Below are 18,568 nucleotides of genomic sequence, written 5' to 3'. Positions count from 1 at the left end.
GGCTCTTTGAATTTAATCGGTAATGAGATGCTTAGACCTTGGAAAAGTACTTTGGTTTGCAGAAGTGCAGCATCATGCAGAGAGGGTGAAGTGTCTTTGGCTTGAGTGGAGATTTTAAAAAGGTCAGAGAAGGATTTTAAAAAAAGCTAGTGTATTTTTCCTTTTGAGCTTTTTCCCCATTATTGATTATTGATGGAGCAAATAACACTAGTATAGATAGAGTTTATACCAAAGAATGTGATTCAGGATTGTTTTGAGTTTTATGACCTGGCACCAGTGACTTTACATAAAATCAACACACATCTGTATCATTTGGCCAATCCAAAAGCCTCCTAAAAACTCTTTGGTTGGTCTCACTGCTGTTGAGTGATAAAGAAATAACGAGTGTGTGTGACAGCAGTTTCTCACAAAACTATAAACTGAGTAGAAATGGAGATGGTGTTATGGCATCTATAAAGCATGCTGTTGCAACACTAAAGCATATATCACTGCTGGGATAAAGTCAATCAATTTTCCAAATATCACATAAATAAAGATGTAGCCATAAACGAAATGACTGACATTAAATTTTGTTTGATTGAAGACAAAGAAGGGATCTGATGAAGACAGCACAATTTGCTCAATTCCCAAGTTGCATTCATGATTAAATGTTTTTTTCTGTTGCCCAACTCTTAAGGGTGAAAATGTCCATTCAAAAGTGTGGGTTGTTTATCAGTTCATTTTTTACATGTTCAGTTTACTAATTGTGCTTTACATTAGCTGTTCTTTGCTGACTACGCTGCGCGTGCGTGTGTGCGTGTGTGTGTGTGTGTTAGATCTGGGACTGCGGGAGTCCCTTCCTCCCCTCACTGAGTTTACACATAGTCACTGATCAAACAGCCTCAGTCATCAAACTCAACATCAAACTGTAGCATGGCTCAGAGAGACAACAGCGGCCCAGATTTACACTGCACAAAGGCTCCACAAAGGAGCCACACACACACACACACACACACACACACACACACACACACACACACACACACACACACACACACACACACACACACACAATACCTGGACGTTTGGAACGAGATAAATTAACTTGTTTTAAAGAGTCAGTAAAGAGATTTGTACTAGTGCAGATCCTATTTTTTCACTTTCAATTCAAATCTAGATTTTTATTACAGGACCGAGGAAAAGTGATAAAAATGAGTGATTGAATTTATGGAGTGCCTCAGCTGCAGAATTCATAGTAATGTTTTGTCTGGCGAAGTCTGCATCAGTCATATCTGAAACTGAAACTGTGCACTTTTGAATGTTAACATGGATTTGAGTTAATAAATCTCAATCTAAATCTGAAAAGTTGAGTGTCAATCCAGCCAGAAGGCTTATATAAATATTGTTAAATGGGTAAAATATTCAATGTTTGATTTATTCAAATGTTTCCTTACACTGAATATTGAAATGGATGACTTACTTTTTCCCTCCAGAGCCGGTCAGTGTTTGCCCTCATTCGTTGTCCATCAGTCTCGCCTTCTCCATCCCAATTCACTTCTTTTTCTTGCATCCTGAGTGAGCTTTCTGCCAAATTAAAATGTAGCTCAGACAGTTCAGACAGACAGCCGTTTTAGATAGATTGTTAAATTGTTTGTTGTGGCAATCTGAAAAATGATCACGAACCAGCCAGTGTGGCTGGTAGAGTTTACAGATTTATTTTGCCCAAAAATTCATCAGCAGTGGCTGGTGTACATTTAAGCTGACGGATACATGTTCCTACGTGTTCTTTACTCAGTCGGGGTCCAGGCAGATGTGTGATGTGAGAGCTGGGTCCTACATTTGACATACATTTAAAAGGAGCTGCCATTTGTTCGTGGTTGACAGATTTCACATATTAACATTTTAAACATTTTAAATGTTTGCTCCAACAATCAGTTTGCACAGCGACAGAGGAAATTGGACTAAGAAGTGATGTGAAAAATGCAAGCGCATTAATAAAATTTGGAATGAATATATTAAAATGGACCGTCAGTCAATTCACTATTTGTCTGGAAGCCCTCCAAAATCACTGTGGCCGAGAGTGAAGCGACGGCATCCAAAATGGAGGCTTCGTTTTGAATGCCGCCGTCGCTGCTGTGGCGGGTACGTGCTTCAGACTGGCAGCGTGGCACATTTATGGGCATTCCCCATAAGGTGCCTTTCTGATTGATGGCACAGCCTCGTACACCTCCCTCTTCACTCCTCAGTCCTGATTTATTCGTCTAGTCTCTGTAACTTGGCACTGGCATTGCCCACTACCTCTCCTGTGGAAAATCCCTGCAGGCACATTCACTATTATTTGGAGTCCCGATGGGCGAAAGCATCAGACAGAAACATACACACACACACACACACACACACCCTCATACACACACACACACACGGCACTGTCTCATCTCACTCACACTGGGCCTGTGCTAGAGGGCAGGTGAGCCTCCCACTGCCTCCACTCTGAAAGGATCTATCACCCAGAGGGCTCAGCTGCTTGGTGGGCTAGAGGGGTAAGCGGCTCTGTAAGCCTGCCAAGTGAGGAACTGGTCTGGGTATGCATGAAGCCAATCCTAACACACACACACACACACGCACACACGCACGCACACACACAGCCAGTCTTGCATGAACCTTGCAGGCCTCTCTCTTTGCCAATCTGCAGTTTATGATCCTTGTCTGCCTGTCAGGATCTTCATGAAGAGATCAACCCAAGTGGTAACGGAAATAACACATAAATAAGATTGATGCTAAGGGAGCTGTGTGACTGGGTCAATCTCATACTTCACATATTAGGCAGTGTCTATGAAACAAGTAATTATAAAACCAACTGTGAAAATTAAACTACACTTCAATGGCCACAAATAAACGATAGTTTTAAATAAGCCTTCGACTACGTGTTCCAAAAGCAAACTTGATTAGTAACACTGTATTCCTCCAACATGACAGCAGACATATGTGTCTGCTAAAAGAGAAAAAAAGACGACTAATTGCATATTACCAACAATGACCAAATGTTACGGCCATATTCATGAATTTAAGTCTTAAATAACGGAAAAAACACTTTTTGAACAGTTTGAAAAATACCTAACCTTATTGAATATTCTGTTCAAAATTGAGTTATACATATTCTTTTAGTTTAGTTTTTTAATTCAGATTATGACCTGTGTATTTTGAATTACATTTTAGTCTTTTTAATCATGTTACTAGTATGATCAATGACTTCCCTTCCTTGATATGTTCCTCATAAAAAATGGCTTGTAGAATGAAAGGAAAGATCTAAAGAGCAGTAAGAAACATCAGAAATCTGGTTAGCTTAGCCCATGCTGCAGCCATCAACTCTGATCAGGCTTTGCCGAGGCCCCACGTAGAGGACTCCCTGTAGTGTGAGCTGTATGAGGGAGGGCCTACCATCTAGTGGCCACTTTAGAGAAACAATCAGAGACGGCAGGAGAGACTATTCAACTGGTCGCATTACTTCCTTTAATAAACTGAACCAAGAAAACACATATTACAAAATATTTTTTTTTCTTTTTACAGACACAACAAACCATCTTCTCCTCGCTTTCCTTTTTCCAAAGCAAAAAAACAAACAAACAAACAAAAAAACAAAGGAAACAGAAACATGGACCATTATTTTTTTTTCAAGCGCAGAAATTTTCTTTCTGTAGAAAATAACTGCACAAAAAAAAGAAAAAGCTTTTGTTGCACAAGTTGGCAGGGAGGCGATGACATATTAGAAGAGGCTTTCACAGCCCACCAGGAAAAGCCGAAAAAGACTGTTTCTGTCTGTATACGTGTTTCTATAGCTTTATATTTTAACTAGCAGAATAGCTTGAGTATTATGGAGCAGTCCGTCATAATGTAGTGGTCAAATCCGTATTTGAGACAGGAAAGTAGTATGCGGGCTTAGGCTTGTTAGGACACAGAGGTTTTATGTTAAAGGAAGGAAAATCTTCATGTGGACCGAGAACACATCGCAATTCAGCCGAGTTGACAGACAGAATATAATATGGAGTAGCCTTTGGGCAAAAACAAAACAAAAAACAGTCCTGCAGATGTACACTGTTGTAGGTACCATCAAGCAGAAACTTAACCCACACTCCCCCCGATAGGCCAAGATCCTTTAGGGGTCGCTGGGGTCCCAAAGGAGGCACAAGGCTGAAAACAGGGGAGCTAGCCGGCATGTAAGGTTCAATGGGAAACTCATGTTGCTCCAGTGTTCTGTCTCAAATATAGCCATTCACAGTATTTTAGCTTCAGCGTATCTTCCATCACACATTCACCGACACCACCCCATCAGAGCGGACGACCGGGACTTCATCCTCCAAAACATTGACAACTTTGTTAGAAGTGGGCACTGCAGTGGGCATGACAATCATTTGTTTGGAGAAGAAGAAAAAAAAAATAATCACAGCTGCTTTCGAAGTTGAGTGTCAGCTGCATGGCACTCAATTTGGAAGCTAAACTTCATTCAAGTCAGGATCTTCAGTGGACAGGAAAGAGCAAGGGGTTGCAGGTGGTGACTGTCACTTAATTGTTAGAAGTCAGATCGACCTCAGGTCCGAACACTCCCCCCAACACAACAGCTTGTTCAGGGGGCAGTGATGATCAGGACCTCAAAAGGCCCCCCTCATCTCTTTCTTTAAGACATTCATTTTCATAATCTTTGATTCAGCTTTAGCTACCTGCTCATGGTCCAGTGAGTCATAATCTTCTGGTGTCCCTCTGCCTTTCCCTTCATGCCAGGATTACTGCAGCCGTCTCAAGATATCTAGGCCTGTCTCACTGGGGGACCGAGGGTCAGCGGGCAGCTCCATGAGAAAAGCGGAGGTCCTGGTCCTTGGGGAACTGTGCTGCGGTGGTAGGAGCAGCAGTCCCCAGTCCTGCTGGGGTATCGGCTGCAGCCGTAGCTTTCGGGGGAGAGTCTGCAACCCTCGGCTGTCCCCGGGCCAGGGCCTCCACAGCAGGAGATGGGTCCTTGCTGCGCTGAGGGTCCCCAGCTTCCGAGTCCTGCTGAGAGATGAGCTGGAGCAAGGCAGCTGCCATGGCAGGGCTGATGTCCTGGCTGGGTTGGGTCTCAGACCCAGCCTGCTGGGCATTTCCAATGAGAGCTGATGGAGGAGGCCCGGGTGGAGAAGGTGGACGCTGCTCACCAGATGGAGGCACCTGGTTGACCCCAAGCTGTTTCCTCTTTGATGTTGCACCATCTGATGGGACCAAACAGGACAGAGAACAAAACGTTAGGCAACAAGGCATAAAATGTTTAATTTCAATGTGCTCTATTCATACAATAGCTCTAAATCTTATTTGTCCTCTTGTTTAATCTGCTCTTACGTAAAGTAAAAATGTATTTGTTACAAAGGCTGGACAAAGTTACACACTGTTGACATTCCTACCTTCACCACAAGAGGGAGAGCAGAGCACTCTAAAAGTATTAGAACATAAAGTACATTTCAGAACCATTAGAAGGGAAAACGGATCTGCCGGTATTGTTGCAGTAAAGTTAACTTTGTTATGGACACTGTTTAGATACGGTGCAATAGATACTAAAACTATTCTGACCTGAATACAAAGTTGGCCTACAAAAAAAAAAGAAAAGATCTACAGGCCTGCAGCTATTCAGATATATTAAATCTCAATGTTGAAAATTGAAAATAAGTTTAATTTTAACATGAATCATCACCATTAAATCATGTGTATTAAACACAGTTTAACATTGACTGTATTCACTATATGGGTTTTAAAAAGAATTGCATTAATGTATGCAAAACAGATGCAGTTGGTCTTGTTTTTCCTCCAACCAACAACCTTCAAAAAAAAAGGGGGAAAATGTGGTAACTAGATGAGAAAACATTAGGAAGGGCATGTACAGCTGGATGAACAGAAAGGGTGACTTATGTAGAGGAATTCTAAGTATTATAAAGGTCAGGACAAGATTACTAAACCAGGTTAGTCTCATTCTTTTCCAATATACAGCAGTGCAAGGCAAACCAAGGTGGCAAGGGCTTCAGACGCCTCGACAGGAGAAATAACCAGAAGAAAACAGGACTGTTACCATTCCAGTGTCAGCAGCATAGTCAATAGTTTTATTCAACTTGCTAATCACATTTTTAATTAATATCTGAGTCAGAGTGAACAGTTTGAAACAAAACAAAAAAGTGTGACAAACCAAAGTTAAAAGAAACACATGCAGGTGAGGTCTAAAGACTCAAAACATTTATTTTCACTTGATAATTTATTAGACGTTCTTCATAAAAAGGCGGACATTACAGACTGTTTAAAGCAACATCGCCTCATGTGAAGAATCCATGACACCTGCTATATAATGAAAATGAAGTGAGAGCATGAGTGGAGATGGGAAAGATACAGAAACAAAGACTATGAAAAAGAAACAAGGAAGTGGAAGAAACGTGGAAGGAACAACACAGTGTGAACCTTTCTTTTCACTCAAATGAATAAAACTAAACTTTCTCCCAGTTTATTGAGTACACCAGTGAGAGTCGACCATGTGCACCAAACCTTTGCCTGGTTACCAGGGTCATATGACGACAAACGCTTGAGTGACATTTGGCGAGGTACTGCATTTTTCAATATGCGAGGTGGGGGGAGGAGGGGGACAGTGGCGAGCGTGTGAAGAATGTCAGGGATAAAGGAAGGGGTGGGGGATGCATGACACGACTAATGACCCAATTCATTTGGTTAATTGATCACTTTGTAGATTTCATCAGGTAGTCTAAAGTGAAATGAATATGATAAGAGTATACAGGAATTTTGAATAACAAAACTCAGTTAGCTTCTATTTGTTCTCTGCCCTGCTCTCCTCATTCTTGCTGTCCCTGGTGATTTTCAACTGACCTTGGTTCCCCCTTTTTTTTCACCCTCTAGAGACTAAACCTGGACTTGCCCTTGCGATCAGTAGTAGAGGCAGACGAACCGCGCATTAGTGCCTCCTCTGATTGGACGCCATTGCTCTCGTCGCCTTGCTCCTCGGTTTGTGGCTTAATGATGTGGCCCAAAATGAGAGCCAGCAGGTTGGCCTGGTCTTCCTGGCTGAGTGGCGGCTCTCCGGATGGCGGCGAGAGTTCCTGGGGTTCGGGAGGCGGTTCTGGGGGCTGGGACCTGGCTGCAGACTGGGCCTGGTCCTCTGGAGCCCCCTGGTGGTCAGAGGCTTCACTGAGGGCAGACAACGACTGGCTGAGTGTCTCTGGTTTGGAGAGGTTGAGAAGCTGAGCCACCTGGGGCAGGCTGAGGTCCGTCTGTCCCTGGAGGAGGTTAAGCAGGACTGCCAGCTCTGTCTGGTTCAACTGCTCTGCAGCAACTCCCAGGCCTGAACACATTCACGCAACAACGATTCAAACTATGACAACGCAATACCAACAAACAAAAAGATGCATAAACATTTCTTCTGAATTATTCAAAATTACTTCTCTTCCAAGCAGTGCAACAGTATGCCAGCCTACTACATTAATAAATAAGTACAGTAATAATAAGAATCATAAAACAAGGACAAGTACGGGCGCTCCCAAAGTTGGGTTATCATTCCATCAATGTTACCAAAATCTGCAGATTTTCCCAGTTTGCATTTTTGGCACATCTTATGTCCATGTGTGTTTCTGCTAATAGTCTTGAGAGGCAGTCGTTACCTGACAACTCACTCTCTAAGTTGGCTGAGGAGGGAGGTTTTCCTGGTGGAGGCGGTGGGACTACAGCCGGGCTTTGGGTTTGTGTTTGGGGCCGGCTGTTCTCTCCGCTGGAGGTCCCTGTCGCATCCTTGCGGGGCACTTTGGGCACAGGCACTTCCTCGGACACCCCGCTCTGACGTGCACGTCGCCGCTTCTTACTCCACAGCTCGTGGCAGTCCTGGTGGTGAGGAAGACTGGAGTCGCAGTCGAGAGACAGACACGCGAAGAAAAGGAAATTATTAGAGAACAACCATGAATTCCAAATCTGTAATCAATCAAATAGAATTAAAGAACTGAATGAGATGTTTAAACAACGAAAAGTATTACGTGTGCCTTTTCACTAGCTCTTACAATTAAAAAAACCAAAACATTACTATATATATCTGGTACTATATACATGAAAAGTGGAATCGGAGGCCATGGGGCTACTGACTCTGGCGGCGGCATCTTGCTGGGCTCAACGTTACTCAGAAAGTCACTGTTGAGAGCGTGCTCCGATGAGCAGCGCCGCGCAGGGTCGAGGGTCAGCATTCGGTCCAGCAAGTCCAAGGCAGCAGAAGGTAAACTGTGCAGAAGGGGAAAGATTTTTCAACTGTAGAAACAGACGAAGGGTTGATCTCAGCTACTTTGGGGAAGCTCAGCATGGCTACGTACAAGGCAAACTCCTCCCGCAGCCGCCGTCTGTACTGCTTCTTGGGTTTCATGGTGTTGAAGAGGGGAAGTTTAATGACGTCAGGCCAGGCTGCAGGACAGGGGCTCCCGCACAGACGGCTGAGGGAAAGGACAAGAGAAAGGCAAAGATGGGCTCAGAGATGAAGAAACAGAGACATTGGGGTGTAGAGGTTGCAGCAGAAGTTATTACTTAAGGTGCTGTGCTCAGGAGAGGGCATCCTACCTGATGAGCTCCAGCTGTAGAAGCTCCTGGTTAGCCTGGAAGATGGGCTTCTTGGTAAAGAGCTCTCCCAGAATACACCTGAGCCATGACAGAATGGCACAAAATGATACACTACCACTCACCAAGCTGAAACTAAGTTTAATAAACTGTTTTAATGTGTGAATACCAAACAGACAGGGTGATTGTGTAAATACATTTCCAATCCTGCACATCTTATAGAAGAAAGTCTTTCCCTCAAAGACAAAGCAGTGCATAGAAATACAAAAAGAGTGAAGAAGTTGTATGGAAATGTATTGCTGGTTCAGAGTTAATGTTTTTATTTTACATACTGTTTAAATTACAAACAATTTGCATAAAATAGTCTTCGGCTTTAATTCAAGTTCAAATTTGACAGCAGAGCACACAGGGGAAAAATAAATCAAGTAAAAATTAATGATTGAGACAATTTGCCTCTCAGTGCCCAAGGTGCTTCAGGATTAGAAAGTTACTTAGTGTGCTGCAAACCTCTAGTCTAGTTCACATGGCAGAAAAAATACATCCATAAAAACTCAAATATATAAACTACGGTATCAGTGTACCATGGCGAGTGGGAGGCTTTCACCTACCAAGAGGATACTGAGTAGGAAGACGTGCACACTGGCAAAAAAATAACCTTTTTAAAAACACAATGCAGCTTTTTTTCTCATGTATTGTTTTTAGAAAGATTTAGTGATAGAGAGATGAAAATGTCATGATTTAGTGCTTATTTTCCAAAAATGGTGAAGGGTTAAAGCAACTAGACCAATATTAAAGAGAGGTTGCATCACCCAACAAAACATTAGCCCAAATGTACACGGGTTCATGAAGCCTACACTACATTATATAATGGAGTGAGTATGTGACAGAGGAAATTAAGTGAGTGTGAATGAGTGATGTGCTATCATGACAAAGGTCATACTCACCCACAGCTCCATACATCAATGGCTGGAGAGTATCTCTCCTCTCCCAGCAGGAGTTCAGGGGGGCGATACCATAGTGTGATTACTTTATTAGTGTACGGCCGACTGGGGGGGGGGGGGAAGAGAGGGGACAATGAGACCCGGTGCACTTTCATAGAGCAAACAAACATTTCAGCTTTCACTAACGGGGATCCAACTGAAGGACAACTGTGACAGAGAGTCATTGTAAATTAAGAAGGGAATCCATGCTCACAGTGAGGTTTTATTACTGCTTCAATCACCATTGACACATTTAATCATGTACTTAAATTACACAAGCAAGCAGATGAGGTCCCCATATATTGCATACATTTAGATGACAAACACTCGTGTCTTACCTTTCCTCTGAACTGTAAAGCCGAGCCAAACCAAAGTCAGCCAGTTTGATTTGACCTCTGAACAAAGAAACATAAAGAGATCAGCAGCAGCACTAACAACGCCCTGACAACTATAAATGACTGAGACAGTAACCGACCCTGAGACACCAAATACAACTCAGCTCATCTGCCTGAGCCAGGCAGGTCGTTTTCATAACTGGTTTGCATTTAAACAAAACAAAATTATGAAACTTGCTATTGCTGGAAATATCCAAATCCTTTTGTCCCCTCTTTTGTGTGATTCAGGTTAAATACTGATACAAGAATTAGTTCACCAACATTGTAACTGATGGAAAAATACATGCTGCACTTTGAGAAGGTAAAGTGAGGGAGTGTTCAAACTCAAACTAAACGGATCTATTTTCAGCCAGTTGTATAGCAGCAGGGCAGTGAGTGAGAGCAAACTGCAGTGTGTCTCTTAAGTGCTCCATTTCACAGCACAACCCACAATTCAGCTACTTTTTATTAGCATCTTAGCTATTGCAGCTTGTTTCGCTTCCCCTTGCATCCCGAAATGTTTTTTAGATTGGATGCAGTTCTGTACTGAGCAAGCATATGTCAGACGTTGCTGTACTCCTTTCATTGCTGTAATTTGCAGCGCCAGTTAGTCGCAAAGTAATTAGCTTTGCTGCTGACACACTTTGAAATGCTTGCATTCCGATCATTAAAGTTTGACTGCTTTTGGTCTTTGAGTTCAGAGTATTTACAGAGTACAGCTGCATTTAAATCATCGGCAGGAATGTTTCCAAGTTGCTGTTGTGTATGGTGCTATATTATAGCTGATATTGTTTACAAAAGGGGATCAGGTTAGTTAAACAAACACAGACGAATACAAAGTAGACTGAAAAACCTGTAGGCCATACTGAAGCATGAAAATTCACCTGAAACAGCTTTTACTGCTAATCAACTGAATCCTAGCTGCTACTTCAAATGAACCAAAAACCAACACTCTACATAAAGGACACTTCTTCTTCTTCTACTGCTCTTTACCTGTTGTTGAGCAGTATGTTGGAGCATTTGATGTCTCTGTGCAGGAAGTTGTTCTTGTGGCAGTAGTCCAGACCCTCCATCAGCTGGCGCATGAAGCTGCGGACGTGCTCATGGGAGAACTGGACCAGGCCCGACTCCAGCAGGCCCATCAGGTCGTGGTCCATGTACTCAAACACCAGGTAAAAAGCACCTAAATACAGAGGGAAGATGTATTTAGAAACCAGAAACACAACATACACTCAGGAACCCCAAGTCTCAAGGTTAGAGCATTGGGCCTGTGAAAGAGAGGTTTGCTATGTACTTTGATCAGCTCATATAATTTAACCTAGCTTCAATTCTGCTCCTCAGTAAGTGAGAATGCTCTACAGCGAGTATTCTACTCAAACTGTGCAACTATTGTGCTTTGTCATAACTGCAAAGCCAGCTACAGTACAATGTCATGTATATATGTCAACGTATTAACCAGCACTGCTCCATGTGGGAGGAAACTCGCTAATGTGAATCACCACCACATGAACTTCATCTGCTGCCAAATAACCAAACCAACTGTAGTGATTATATCAGGCCTAGTTTGGCTTTTTTTGAAGATAAGATGTGTATTGTATGCGAGTTGAATAACAAAGACTATTTTCCATGCATATTTAAAACTTCGTCATACTACTATACTAGATAACTAAATATTTAAGGTCTACGGCCTGATACACTGTGATTTAAAGATGATCTGATTCCCAATCTATTAAGATTAGATCGTCTATGATTTGATACTTTTAACTGCAGATGAATTTAAGAGTTTGAGTTTAAACTTACAGCATCTAAATTACTAATATATGTAGTCATTTGTCTTTTGGACACTGTCGTGGTTTTGCATCAAATAAGTATGTGGTTTTTAAAACACATGGTATTCTCACAGTTCTGTATTTTACATAATAAATGTATTTTCATTGTTATCATTTATCCTGTGATTATCACTGCAGCCCTGAGCAATGTACAAAACAGTGGTGGGAGAAAATCCACACCATGATGGCCCTTCTTTCGGACATGCTACAGTTCACAGCTGTGACACTGATTACAGCAACATGTGGGAATGTTCCCGTCAGTCACAGCAGTCGAGTAGCACTGTTATTTTTCCATTTACCCAGTCCTGGCAGATAATATCTAAGCCGCTTACCTCTGTCCTTTTTAAAGTCAAGTGCATCCTGCTTGTCAGTGACTATCTCCTTCATGTTGACAACACTGCGATGCTTGAGCTGCCGCAAGATCTTGATCTCTCTAATGGCTGTGATGGGGAAACCCTCCTTTTCATTGTCCAAACGCACTTTCTTCAAAGCCACCAGCTCACCTGTCATGTTCAAAATTTTAAAAAAACAGTATTTAGAAAAAGCAGTCAATGTGAATTCCGTCTCTGCTTGTTTTAACATAAAACACATGACTACTACAGTGACTTAAGTGCAGATAATGTTCCCGTACCAGTGTCTTTGTCCTTGGCCTTGTACACTTGGCCGTAGGTGCCTTCCCCTATGATGCCAATTATATCAAACTTATCTACACAGCGTTTGCCCCAGTCGCTCTGGGTATGTTTGCGCTCACCATAGCGCGGGCAGCAAATCCTGCAAAGCAACAAAAACAAAATGAGATTGTACTCAATGTGGGATTCAGGAGAGGAAGACTGGAAGTGGTTGAGTAATAACAGAAACTGACTTTGGTCTCTTCTTGAGGACTGCCTGGGGTAGCGGTGGGGCCTGGTGGATGGGGAACTGTGGGGGTGACGAGTCACCTCCAGAAAGGGTGGGCGGTAAAGGAAGGTCGATGAGCGATGGCCGGCTGCGGACTTCCTTCTCCTTCCTGGATGGCCTCTGAGGAGGGGTGGACTTCTTTGGACTGATGGTGCAAAATACAAAGACATTTAGAGAAACGTATAACTGATTAAAGAGACAGGAGAAGCAAATATTCAATATGTACTTAATTGTTTGTAGTATGACACTTATAATAAACTAACACCTAAAGGAGGCAGAAATAATACAAATATTTCGCAAGTTATATCTAAAGCATTGTCTTACTCTTAATTGACGTGAGTGATGATAATGATGGAATAAAAACAAAAGAGAAAAGTGGGGACTTCAGCGGTGTATTATGATGCTTGTTCTGTGGACTATATTTTAAGAGCACCGATGAAAGTTGTACAAAATGTGACCTCCGTATAAGAGATGACGACGCATCAAGACCAGTGCTGTAAATTAACTTTTTTATGTACTGCCACTGTGGCTGGTGGATTTCAAAACTTCCTGGATCCTTTTGGCTGGTGGCTGGTGCTAATTTCCAACCCTGTTAGTGTCCAGTGTGACACATTCTGTTGGTCTGTATCCCTGGTTGGTACTCACCTGTCCTGAGCGTTTCCCAGCAGTGCGGGTGGTAAAGGCAGGAGAGGGAGAGTCGACGTCTTGTGGAGCGGGATCTGGCGGATAGGGCTGCGTGTAGGAACCGGTGCTGGCGATGCGGCCTGGGATGCGGTTGAGGGTGTAGGAGGCTGGATAGTTGCTTCTGCCTGAGGTGGCAGTGGTGGAATCTGGGTGGCGGGAGCGGGTGGCACAGGAGGAGAGGGCTGAGGAGGTGCAGGAGAGGAGACGGAAGAGGAAGGTAGAGGTGCAGTAACCGGATCTTCACCACCGGGGGTATTCTGGGGTAACGGCACAGGTGGTGGGGGCAGAGGTTCTGCTGCTGCCGAGTCTCTTTCTGGCTGGGGAGCCGCGGCTTTAGTAGGCCGCAAGGAGGAGGAGCCTGCAGATTTACGTGGCGGTGCCGGCGGAGGAGGAGGAGTAGAAGCACCACCACTAGCACGGGCAGCCGCCTCAGCAGCCTGCCGTTCCTTCTTCCTGCGGCTCAGCTCTGCTCCCAGGCTGGAGTTAAGTGGCAGACGGGAGGAGGGAGGGGAGCGGCTCGTCGGTCGGCTGCTGTGGGAGCTGGCCCCCGCTGCAACAGAGGAAGTATGCCTCTTGCTACGGGAACGGGAGGCGGAGCGACGAGAAGACGAGTAGTGCAGAGGGGAACGACTCCTGGAGCGGCCAGAGCGGCTATATTAAAGAAATACATTTTTTATCTTCCTGTAGTCAGAGAATATCATACAACATGTTGCATTCTTTTGAACACTTTCTAAAAAAGGAACAGAGTGGAAGTAAACTCACTACCCACCAGACTAGATAAAATGGCTGTTGATCAAACATAATGAAAATGAACCCATGAGACCTTTTGATATGGGATGTAACAAAAGTTTATATAGGCAAAAAATGCCAAAACAACCGTTTCTGTCAAAACCGAAGTAAAGGTTGGATCCTAAACTTAGATAAAGTCTGAAGCAATACAGCTTGTTCCTTGTGTAATGTGCTAGTTAACGTTTGATTTGACTCCATTCCAGTCACAGACAGATGCCACTGGAAATGTTTGAATAACCAGAGAAAGTAGTTAAGAAACTATGAATTTTTAAAAACATTGCCAGACTTCTTAGGGCTCCATTATTCTGCTAGTACAAATTATAATCTGTCCAAAGTGCACTTAAATTTTAGCTCACACAGTGCAGCTATACTTCAACCAAATGTGGAAATCATGACTGGCTTTTTATGATGTGGAAAAAGTATGACCATGGTATTATACACTAACGGATTCTTATTATTTATTTACAATATGAAAAAATGTATTCTCACCAGCAGGTGCCATTTTTTTGAAGTTGCCTTTACTTTGCCTTTGCAAGAGAACAGTGGCTTAAATCTAAATGTAAAAGTCTCTGATGATTACAGTAAAGGCACAGACCAGGGGTGCTGTGCCCCAACCTTCTCCTAGTCGCCATAGCTCTGTTTTAACACCTGCCTGTCTTGACACTGTGAGAAGGCCTCTGCAAGTTCAAGCAGCCTGCCTGACTTTAAACTTACAATGCAGGTTGCTTCTGCTTGTTTAAACAGCCCAATAAGTAGTATCTTTGATAATAAAACGTCAAGAAGTGTGTCACTATGTAAAAATACTACTAAATATGGCTCAATGGGTAAATTGGCCTTTTGTACCATGACACACAGCTAATGGCGTCTGATATTCTACACGTACTCCATCAACATGCGTGTCTCAGTGTAAACTACAGAAATATTCCCCACGATTATAAAGCTGTCCTTGCATCATATACTCACCGTGACACGGGGCTGGTGCTGGAGGACCTGCGGGCGCCATAGGGGCTGTTGGAGCGTCTCCTTGAGTAGGGGCTGCTGTCCCTCTCATAGCTTGAAGACCTGTGTCTGCTGCCGTACGGGCTGTCTGATCTCTGCCTACTGCGGCGGGACATATCCCCGTAAGGATTGGGGCTCTGCTGGGCCACCCTCCGTCTGGAGTAGCTGTCATCCCCCTGCTGCCCATACCCACTGCCTTGTGGACTCTCGCTGCCAGCCCCTCTTCTGGGACTGGGCGAGAGAGCAGAGCTGGTGCCCTTCCTGCGAGGGCTTCCCCTAACCGCAGCCTTGCCCTTGGGGCTCGCCTTGTGGCTCTTGGAGGACTTGCGGTGGCTTCTGTCTGCTCGGTTCCTCTGGGAGGAGCTGCGGCTGCCCTCCCCTCGGCCCTCTCTCCGTTGTTGCTTTTCTTTGCGAGACTTCCCTGAGCGGCTGCTCTCCTTGCTGCGAGATGAGGACGTGGAGGAGGTAGTGCTACCTACACTGGCTACAGGCTGTACCTGGGTGGAGAGCATCAGCTCCCCACGTTTAGAGTCACCGTCTGGCTGGATCTGGCGTTTGGATGAGGGGCCTGATGAGGGGCCTGAGGACGCAGCAGCAGCCTTCTCCTTGCTCTTTCCAGCACTCCCCTTCTCGCGGTCTTTGCTATTCTTTTTCTTGCACCCACGTTCTCCATTCCCAGAGTCTCTAACTTTATTCGGGTCCTTGGACTTTTTTCGGCAGTGTCTGTGGCCACTGTTCTCTCTACCGTCGGGCTCTAAGCCGACGTCGTCCCCTTCGTAGTCTGGTGAGGGCTCCAGTCGGTCCACGCCCCCCCTCTCAGAGGGCCTTGAGGACGGTGGGTCTGAAAAAGTGTCCGAGTCGGAGCTGATATCATCGTACTCCACCAGAGGCTTCACCGTGTGGACACCAGGTGGCGCCGTATCGCCGAGGGTATAATTGTCGGGTCCAGGTGCCGCCGACAATTCCCGATTATGTTTGGTTGATTTATGCCGTTTGCGTTTGGAAGAGGACATTGCAGATTTTAACTGCACCTTGCCGTCCTTGCTCGTCTTGTCTCCCGCAGAGGTATGGGTCGAGGCCTGGGTCTGGTGTAGCACATTGCTAGATTCCGGCTTCCTCTTGGTCCCATGGTGTCGGTCCGACCCAGGCATCCCTCACGCCGGCGTCGGTACCTCGGCTGCGACTGGGCCTCGGTGGTCCAGGCAATTCATTCACAGGGGAACAGTAGAGCTCTTCCAAATCCCCAACAAAAGTGTTAAGTTACTAAGCATAAACAGCAAACAAATAAACAAAATCAACACACCAGGCCGCTCACGTCCAGTCCTCCTCAACGCCGATTCATTCCATTGAGATCGCCAACATAGTTCGACAACGCAGAAAAACGCCAGGGTGGTTGTCCGGTACTGTAGAGTATGTACTGTGAATTAGTCAGTGACTGAAAAAGATCCCAACCGAACATCGGAGCATTGTGGTGTCGTCTCAGTCTCAATTTAGCTAGCACCGCTAGCTAATGCTCGGCGGTTAGCGAGCTGACTCGTAAAAAAAGAAAAAGTCCCTTTGTGAAAGGTGTCCTTGTCCAGTGCCAAGTTAAGTAAAGGTGCTTTTATTCCACAAAATTACGATCTTAGCATTCAGAAACAAGCAAATGCCTTCATTAGAAGACGCTCGTTTCTCGAACAAAATGAAAACTTGACCCGGTTGGTACTGTTTACATGTTCCCTTTAATGTAAGTTTTATCCCCTATAAAGTCAATATTGATTAGAAATCATAGTATTTTCGTGTGCAGTAGATGTTCCAGTTTATTATCAATGGCTCTGGGAATCAACCAGGCCTATATTTAGGGCGATGCTAGTGGATTTAATATCATCCACAGCCCTATCTGAAGGAGACTACAAACGCCATTGTGGCTCCTGTGACTAGCAACTTCGCACAGCAGAATGAACCGGAAACCGGAACACTGTCAATCTTTGTCGTATCATAGCAACGACCTATGACAACACATAGCCCGCCTCCTGTACTCGTGGTCCCGCGCCAGCAACGGCAAAAAAAAATAGAAAATACAGAACAACATTGAAGTATTACCGGATTTTCATTTGAAATGAGAGAACACACGGCGTTGGACCCACGGGAGATGGAAGTATCAGGATCATGGTGGGTTTCACATTTTAAACATGGCAAAGCTGGATTACCAACAGGCAAAATGGGCAACTGTCCTGGGGCCCTGACAGCTCCAAGCATCTGTGTCATCTGTGCTTATTGATCATTTGTTTAGGAATATTGTTGGAGGAAAAGTGTTGTGCAGGAGTTACAGTACAAAGTGGTAATGTGCAATAAAGTGTAAATAAACACTATAATCAATAAAGATTATCAATAGGGTGTAACAAAAAAAAAATGCACAGAATGCCACAAATGTAAACACAGTACACAGTACATTTACAGTTGCCCAAGCATCATAAATACAAACAGGTTGATATGTGCAAATCCAAGCAGCTGAAAAGGCAGTTGGAGCCACTTCAGCACCATATGTCTATGCCATCCATCACTCTGCTCGAGGTAGACGAATTGTAGAGTTTTATAGAGTGGAAAATGTGTGGCATTGTATGAGGCTATTTGGTATTGTGCCTATTCAACAAAGGATTGTGTGACAAAAGCATCTGTTCATGTTGGTCTCCAGTCACAAGGAGTTCAAGTTGTTTTTGTAAACAATATGTTAAGATTCGTTGAACAAGGAATATACAATATAAAGCAAGCTAATTTGTGTTTTCTGAGTACTTCATTAAGTGAGCTTTATAAAGTTAGTCAAGTTGATAAGAATCATAACTGGAGTCAAACTTCCCACACCTGTTCTTCTGGATTTGTGCTGTTTTAGCTGGGCCTTATATTAAAGGGGCAAAAACCAAGCATGGCATCTCACTGCTTTGAACTTACCAAGTAGCTGCAGGCTAGTGGGAAACTCATCTTTATGACTCTAAATGCAAATAAATACATACATAAGGTGACAACATTTAAATACTGTAGGATAGATTACAATAGCAAGAGTCTGCTGTCAGTTCAGCACCATAAATACATGGAAATAAAATCAGTGTGTAATGAAACATATATTGCATACTATTTATTTGAATTAAACTTGTAACATACTAGTTTAGCCTGGAGCAACACTAGCCTATACAATTACTGTAATTGGTGTTTCCATCAAAAAGCATTAAAAATAGATTTAGATTTTTCAAAGATAGTGAAAGACACTAGCAATACCATTTTAAAAAGTCCCCTCAGACACATTTTATTTTGGCACTCCAGACGACATTGAACTGTTTTCAAGCGTGTGTTCCACAGTGTGATGACGCAGTATGACGAGCAACCGCCCTGGATTTTGATTGGATCCCCTGTCAAACTGGGGCGTGGTTCACGAGAATCAGGAAGTCGCGTTTACCAC

The 18,568-nt window shown here is 43.8% G+C and overlaps 1 protein-coding gene across 2 annotated transcripts; it reads right to left on the bottom strand.

Annotated features, from left to right (window-relative positions):
* Nucleotides 1-6,080: 6,080 nt before the first annotated feature.
* On the bottom strand, nucleotides 6,081-17,007 carry cdk12 (cyclin dependent kinase 12). 2 transcript variants are annotated; one of them, XM_079178373.1, is made up of 13 exons: nucleotides 15,100-17,007; nucleotides 13,309-13,998; nucleotides 12,629-12,808; nucleotides 12,398-12,537; nucleotides 12,099-12,269; nucleotides 10,931-11,120; nucleotides 9,902-9,958; nucleotides 9,528-9,629; nucleotides 8,587-8,664; nucleotides 8,346-8,462; nucleotides 8,125-8,256; nucleotides 7,653-7,885; nucleotides 6,081-7,336 (listed from the first exon to the last, which is right to left on the bottom strand). In XM_079178373.1, the coding sequence occupies exons 1-13, from the start codon at nucleotides 16,284-16,286 to the stop codon at nucleotides 6,891-6,893; spliced, it is 3,723 nt and encodes a 1,240-aa protein (XP_079034499.1). In that variant the 5' UTR covers nucleotides 16,287-17,007; the 3' UTR covers nucleotides 6,081-6,890. The 2 variants fall into 2 exon arrangements, with proteins under 2 accessions (XP_079034499.1, XP_079034500.1); XM_079178374.1 differs by having other exon boundaries at nucleotides 7,665-7,885.
* Nucleotides 17,008-18,568: the final 1,561 nt, after the last annotated feature.

The sequence above is a fragment of the Pholis gunnellus genome, assembly GCF_910591455.1.
Source record: "Pholis gunnellus genome assembly, chromosome: 17".
In the NCBI taxonomy this organism is placed as follows: domain Eukaryota; kingdom Metazoa; phylum Chordata; class Actinopteri; order Perciformes; family Pholidae; genus Pholis; species Pholis gunnellus.
The sequence above is the reverse complement of the archived record's forward strand: the minus strand, read 5'-3'. Positions and strand labels throughout refer to the sequence as shown.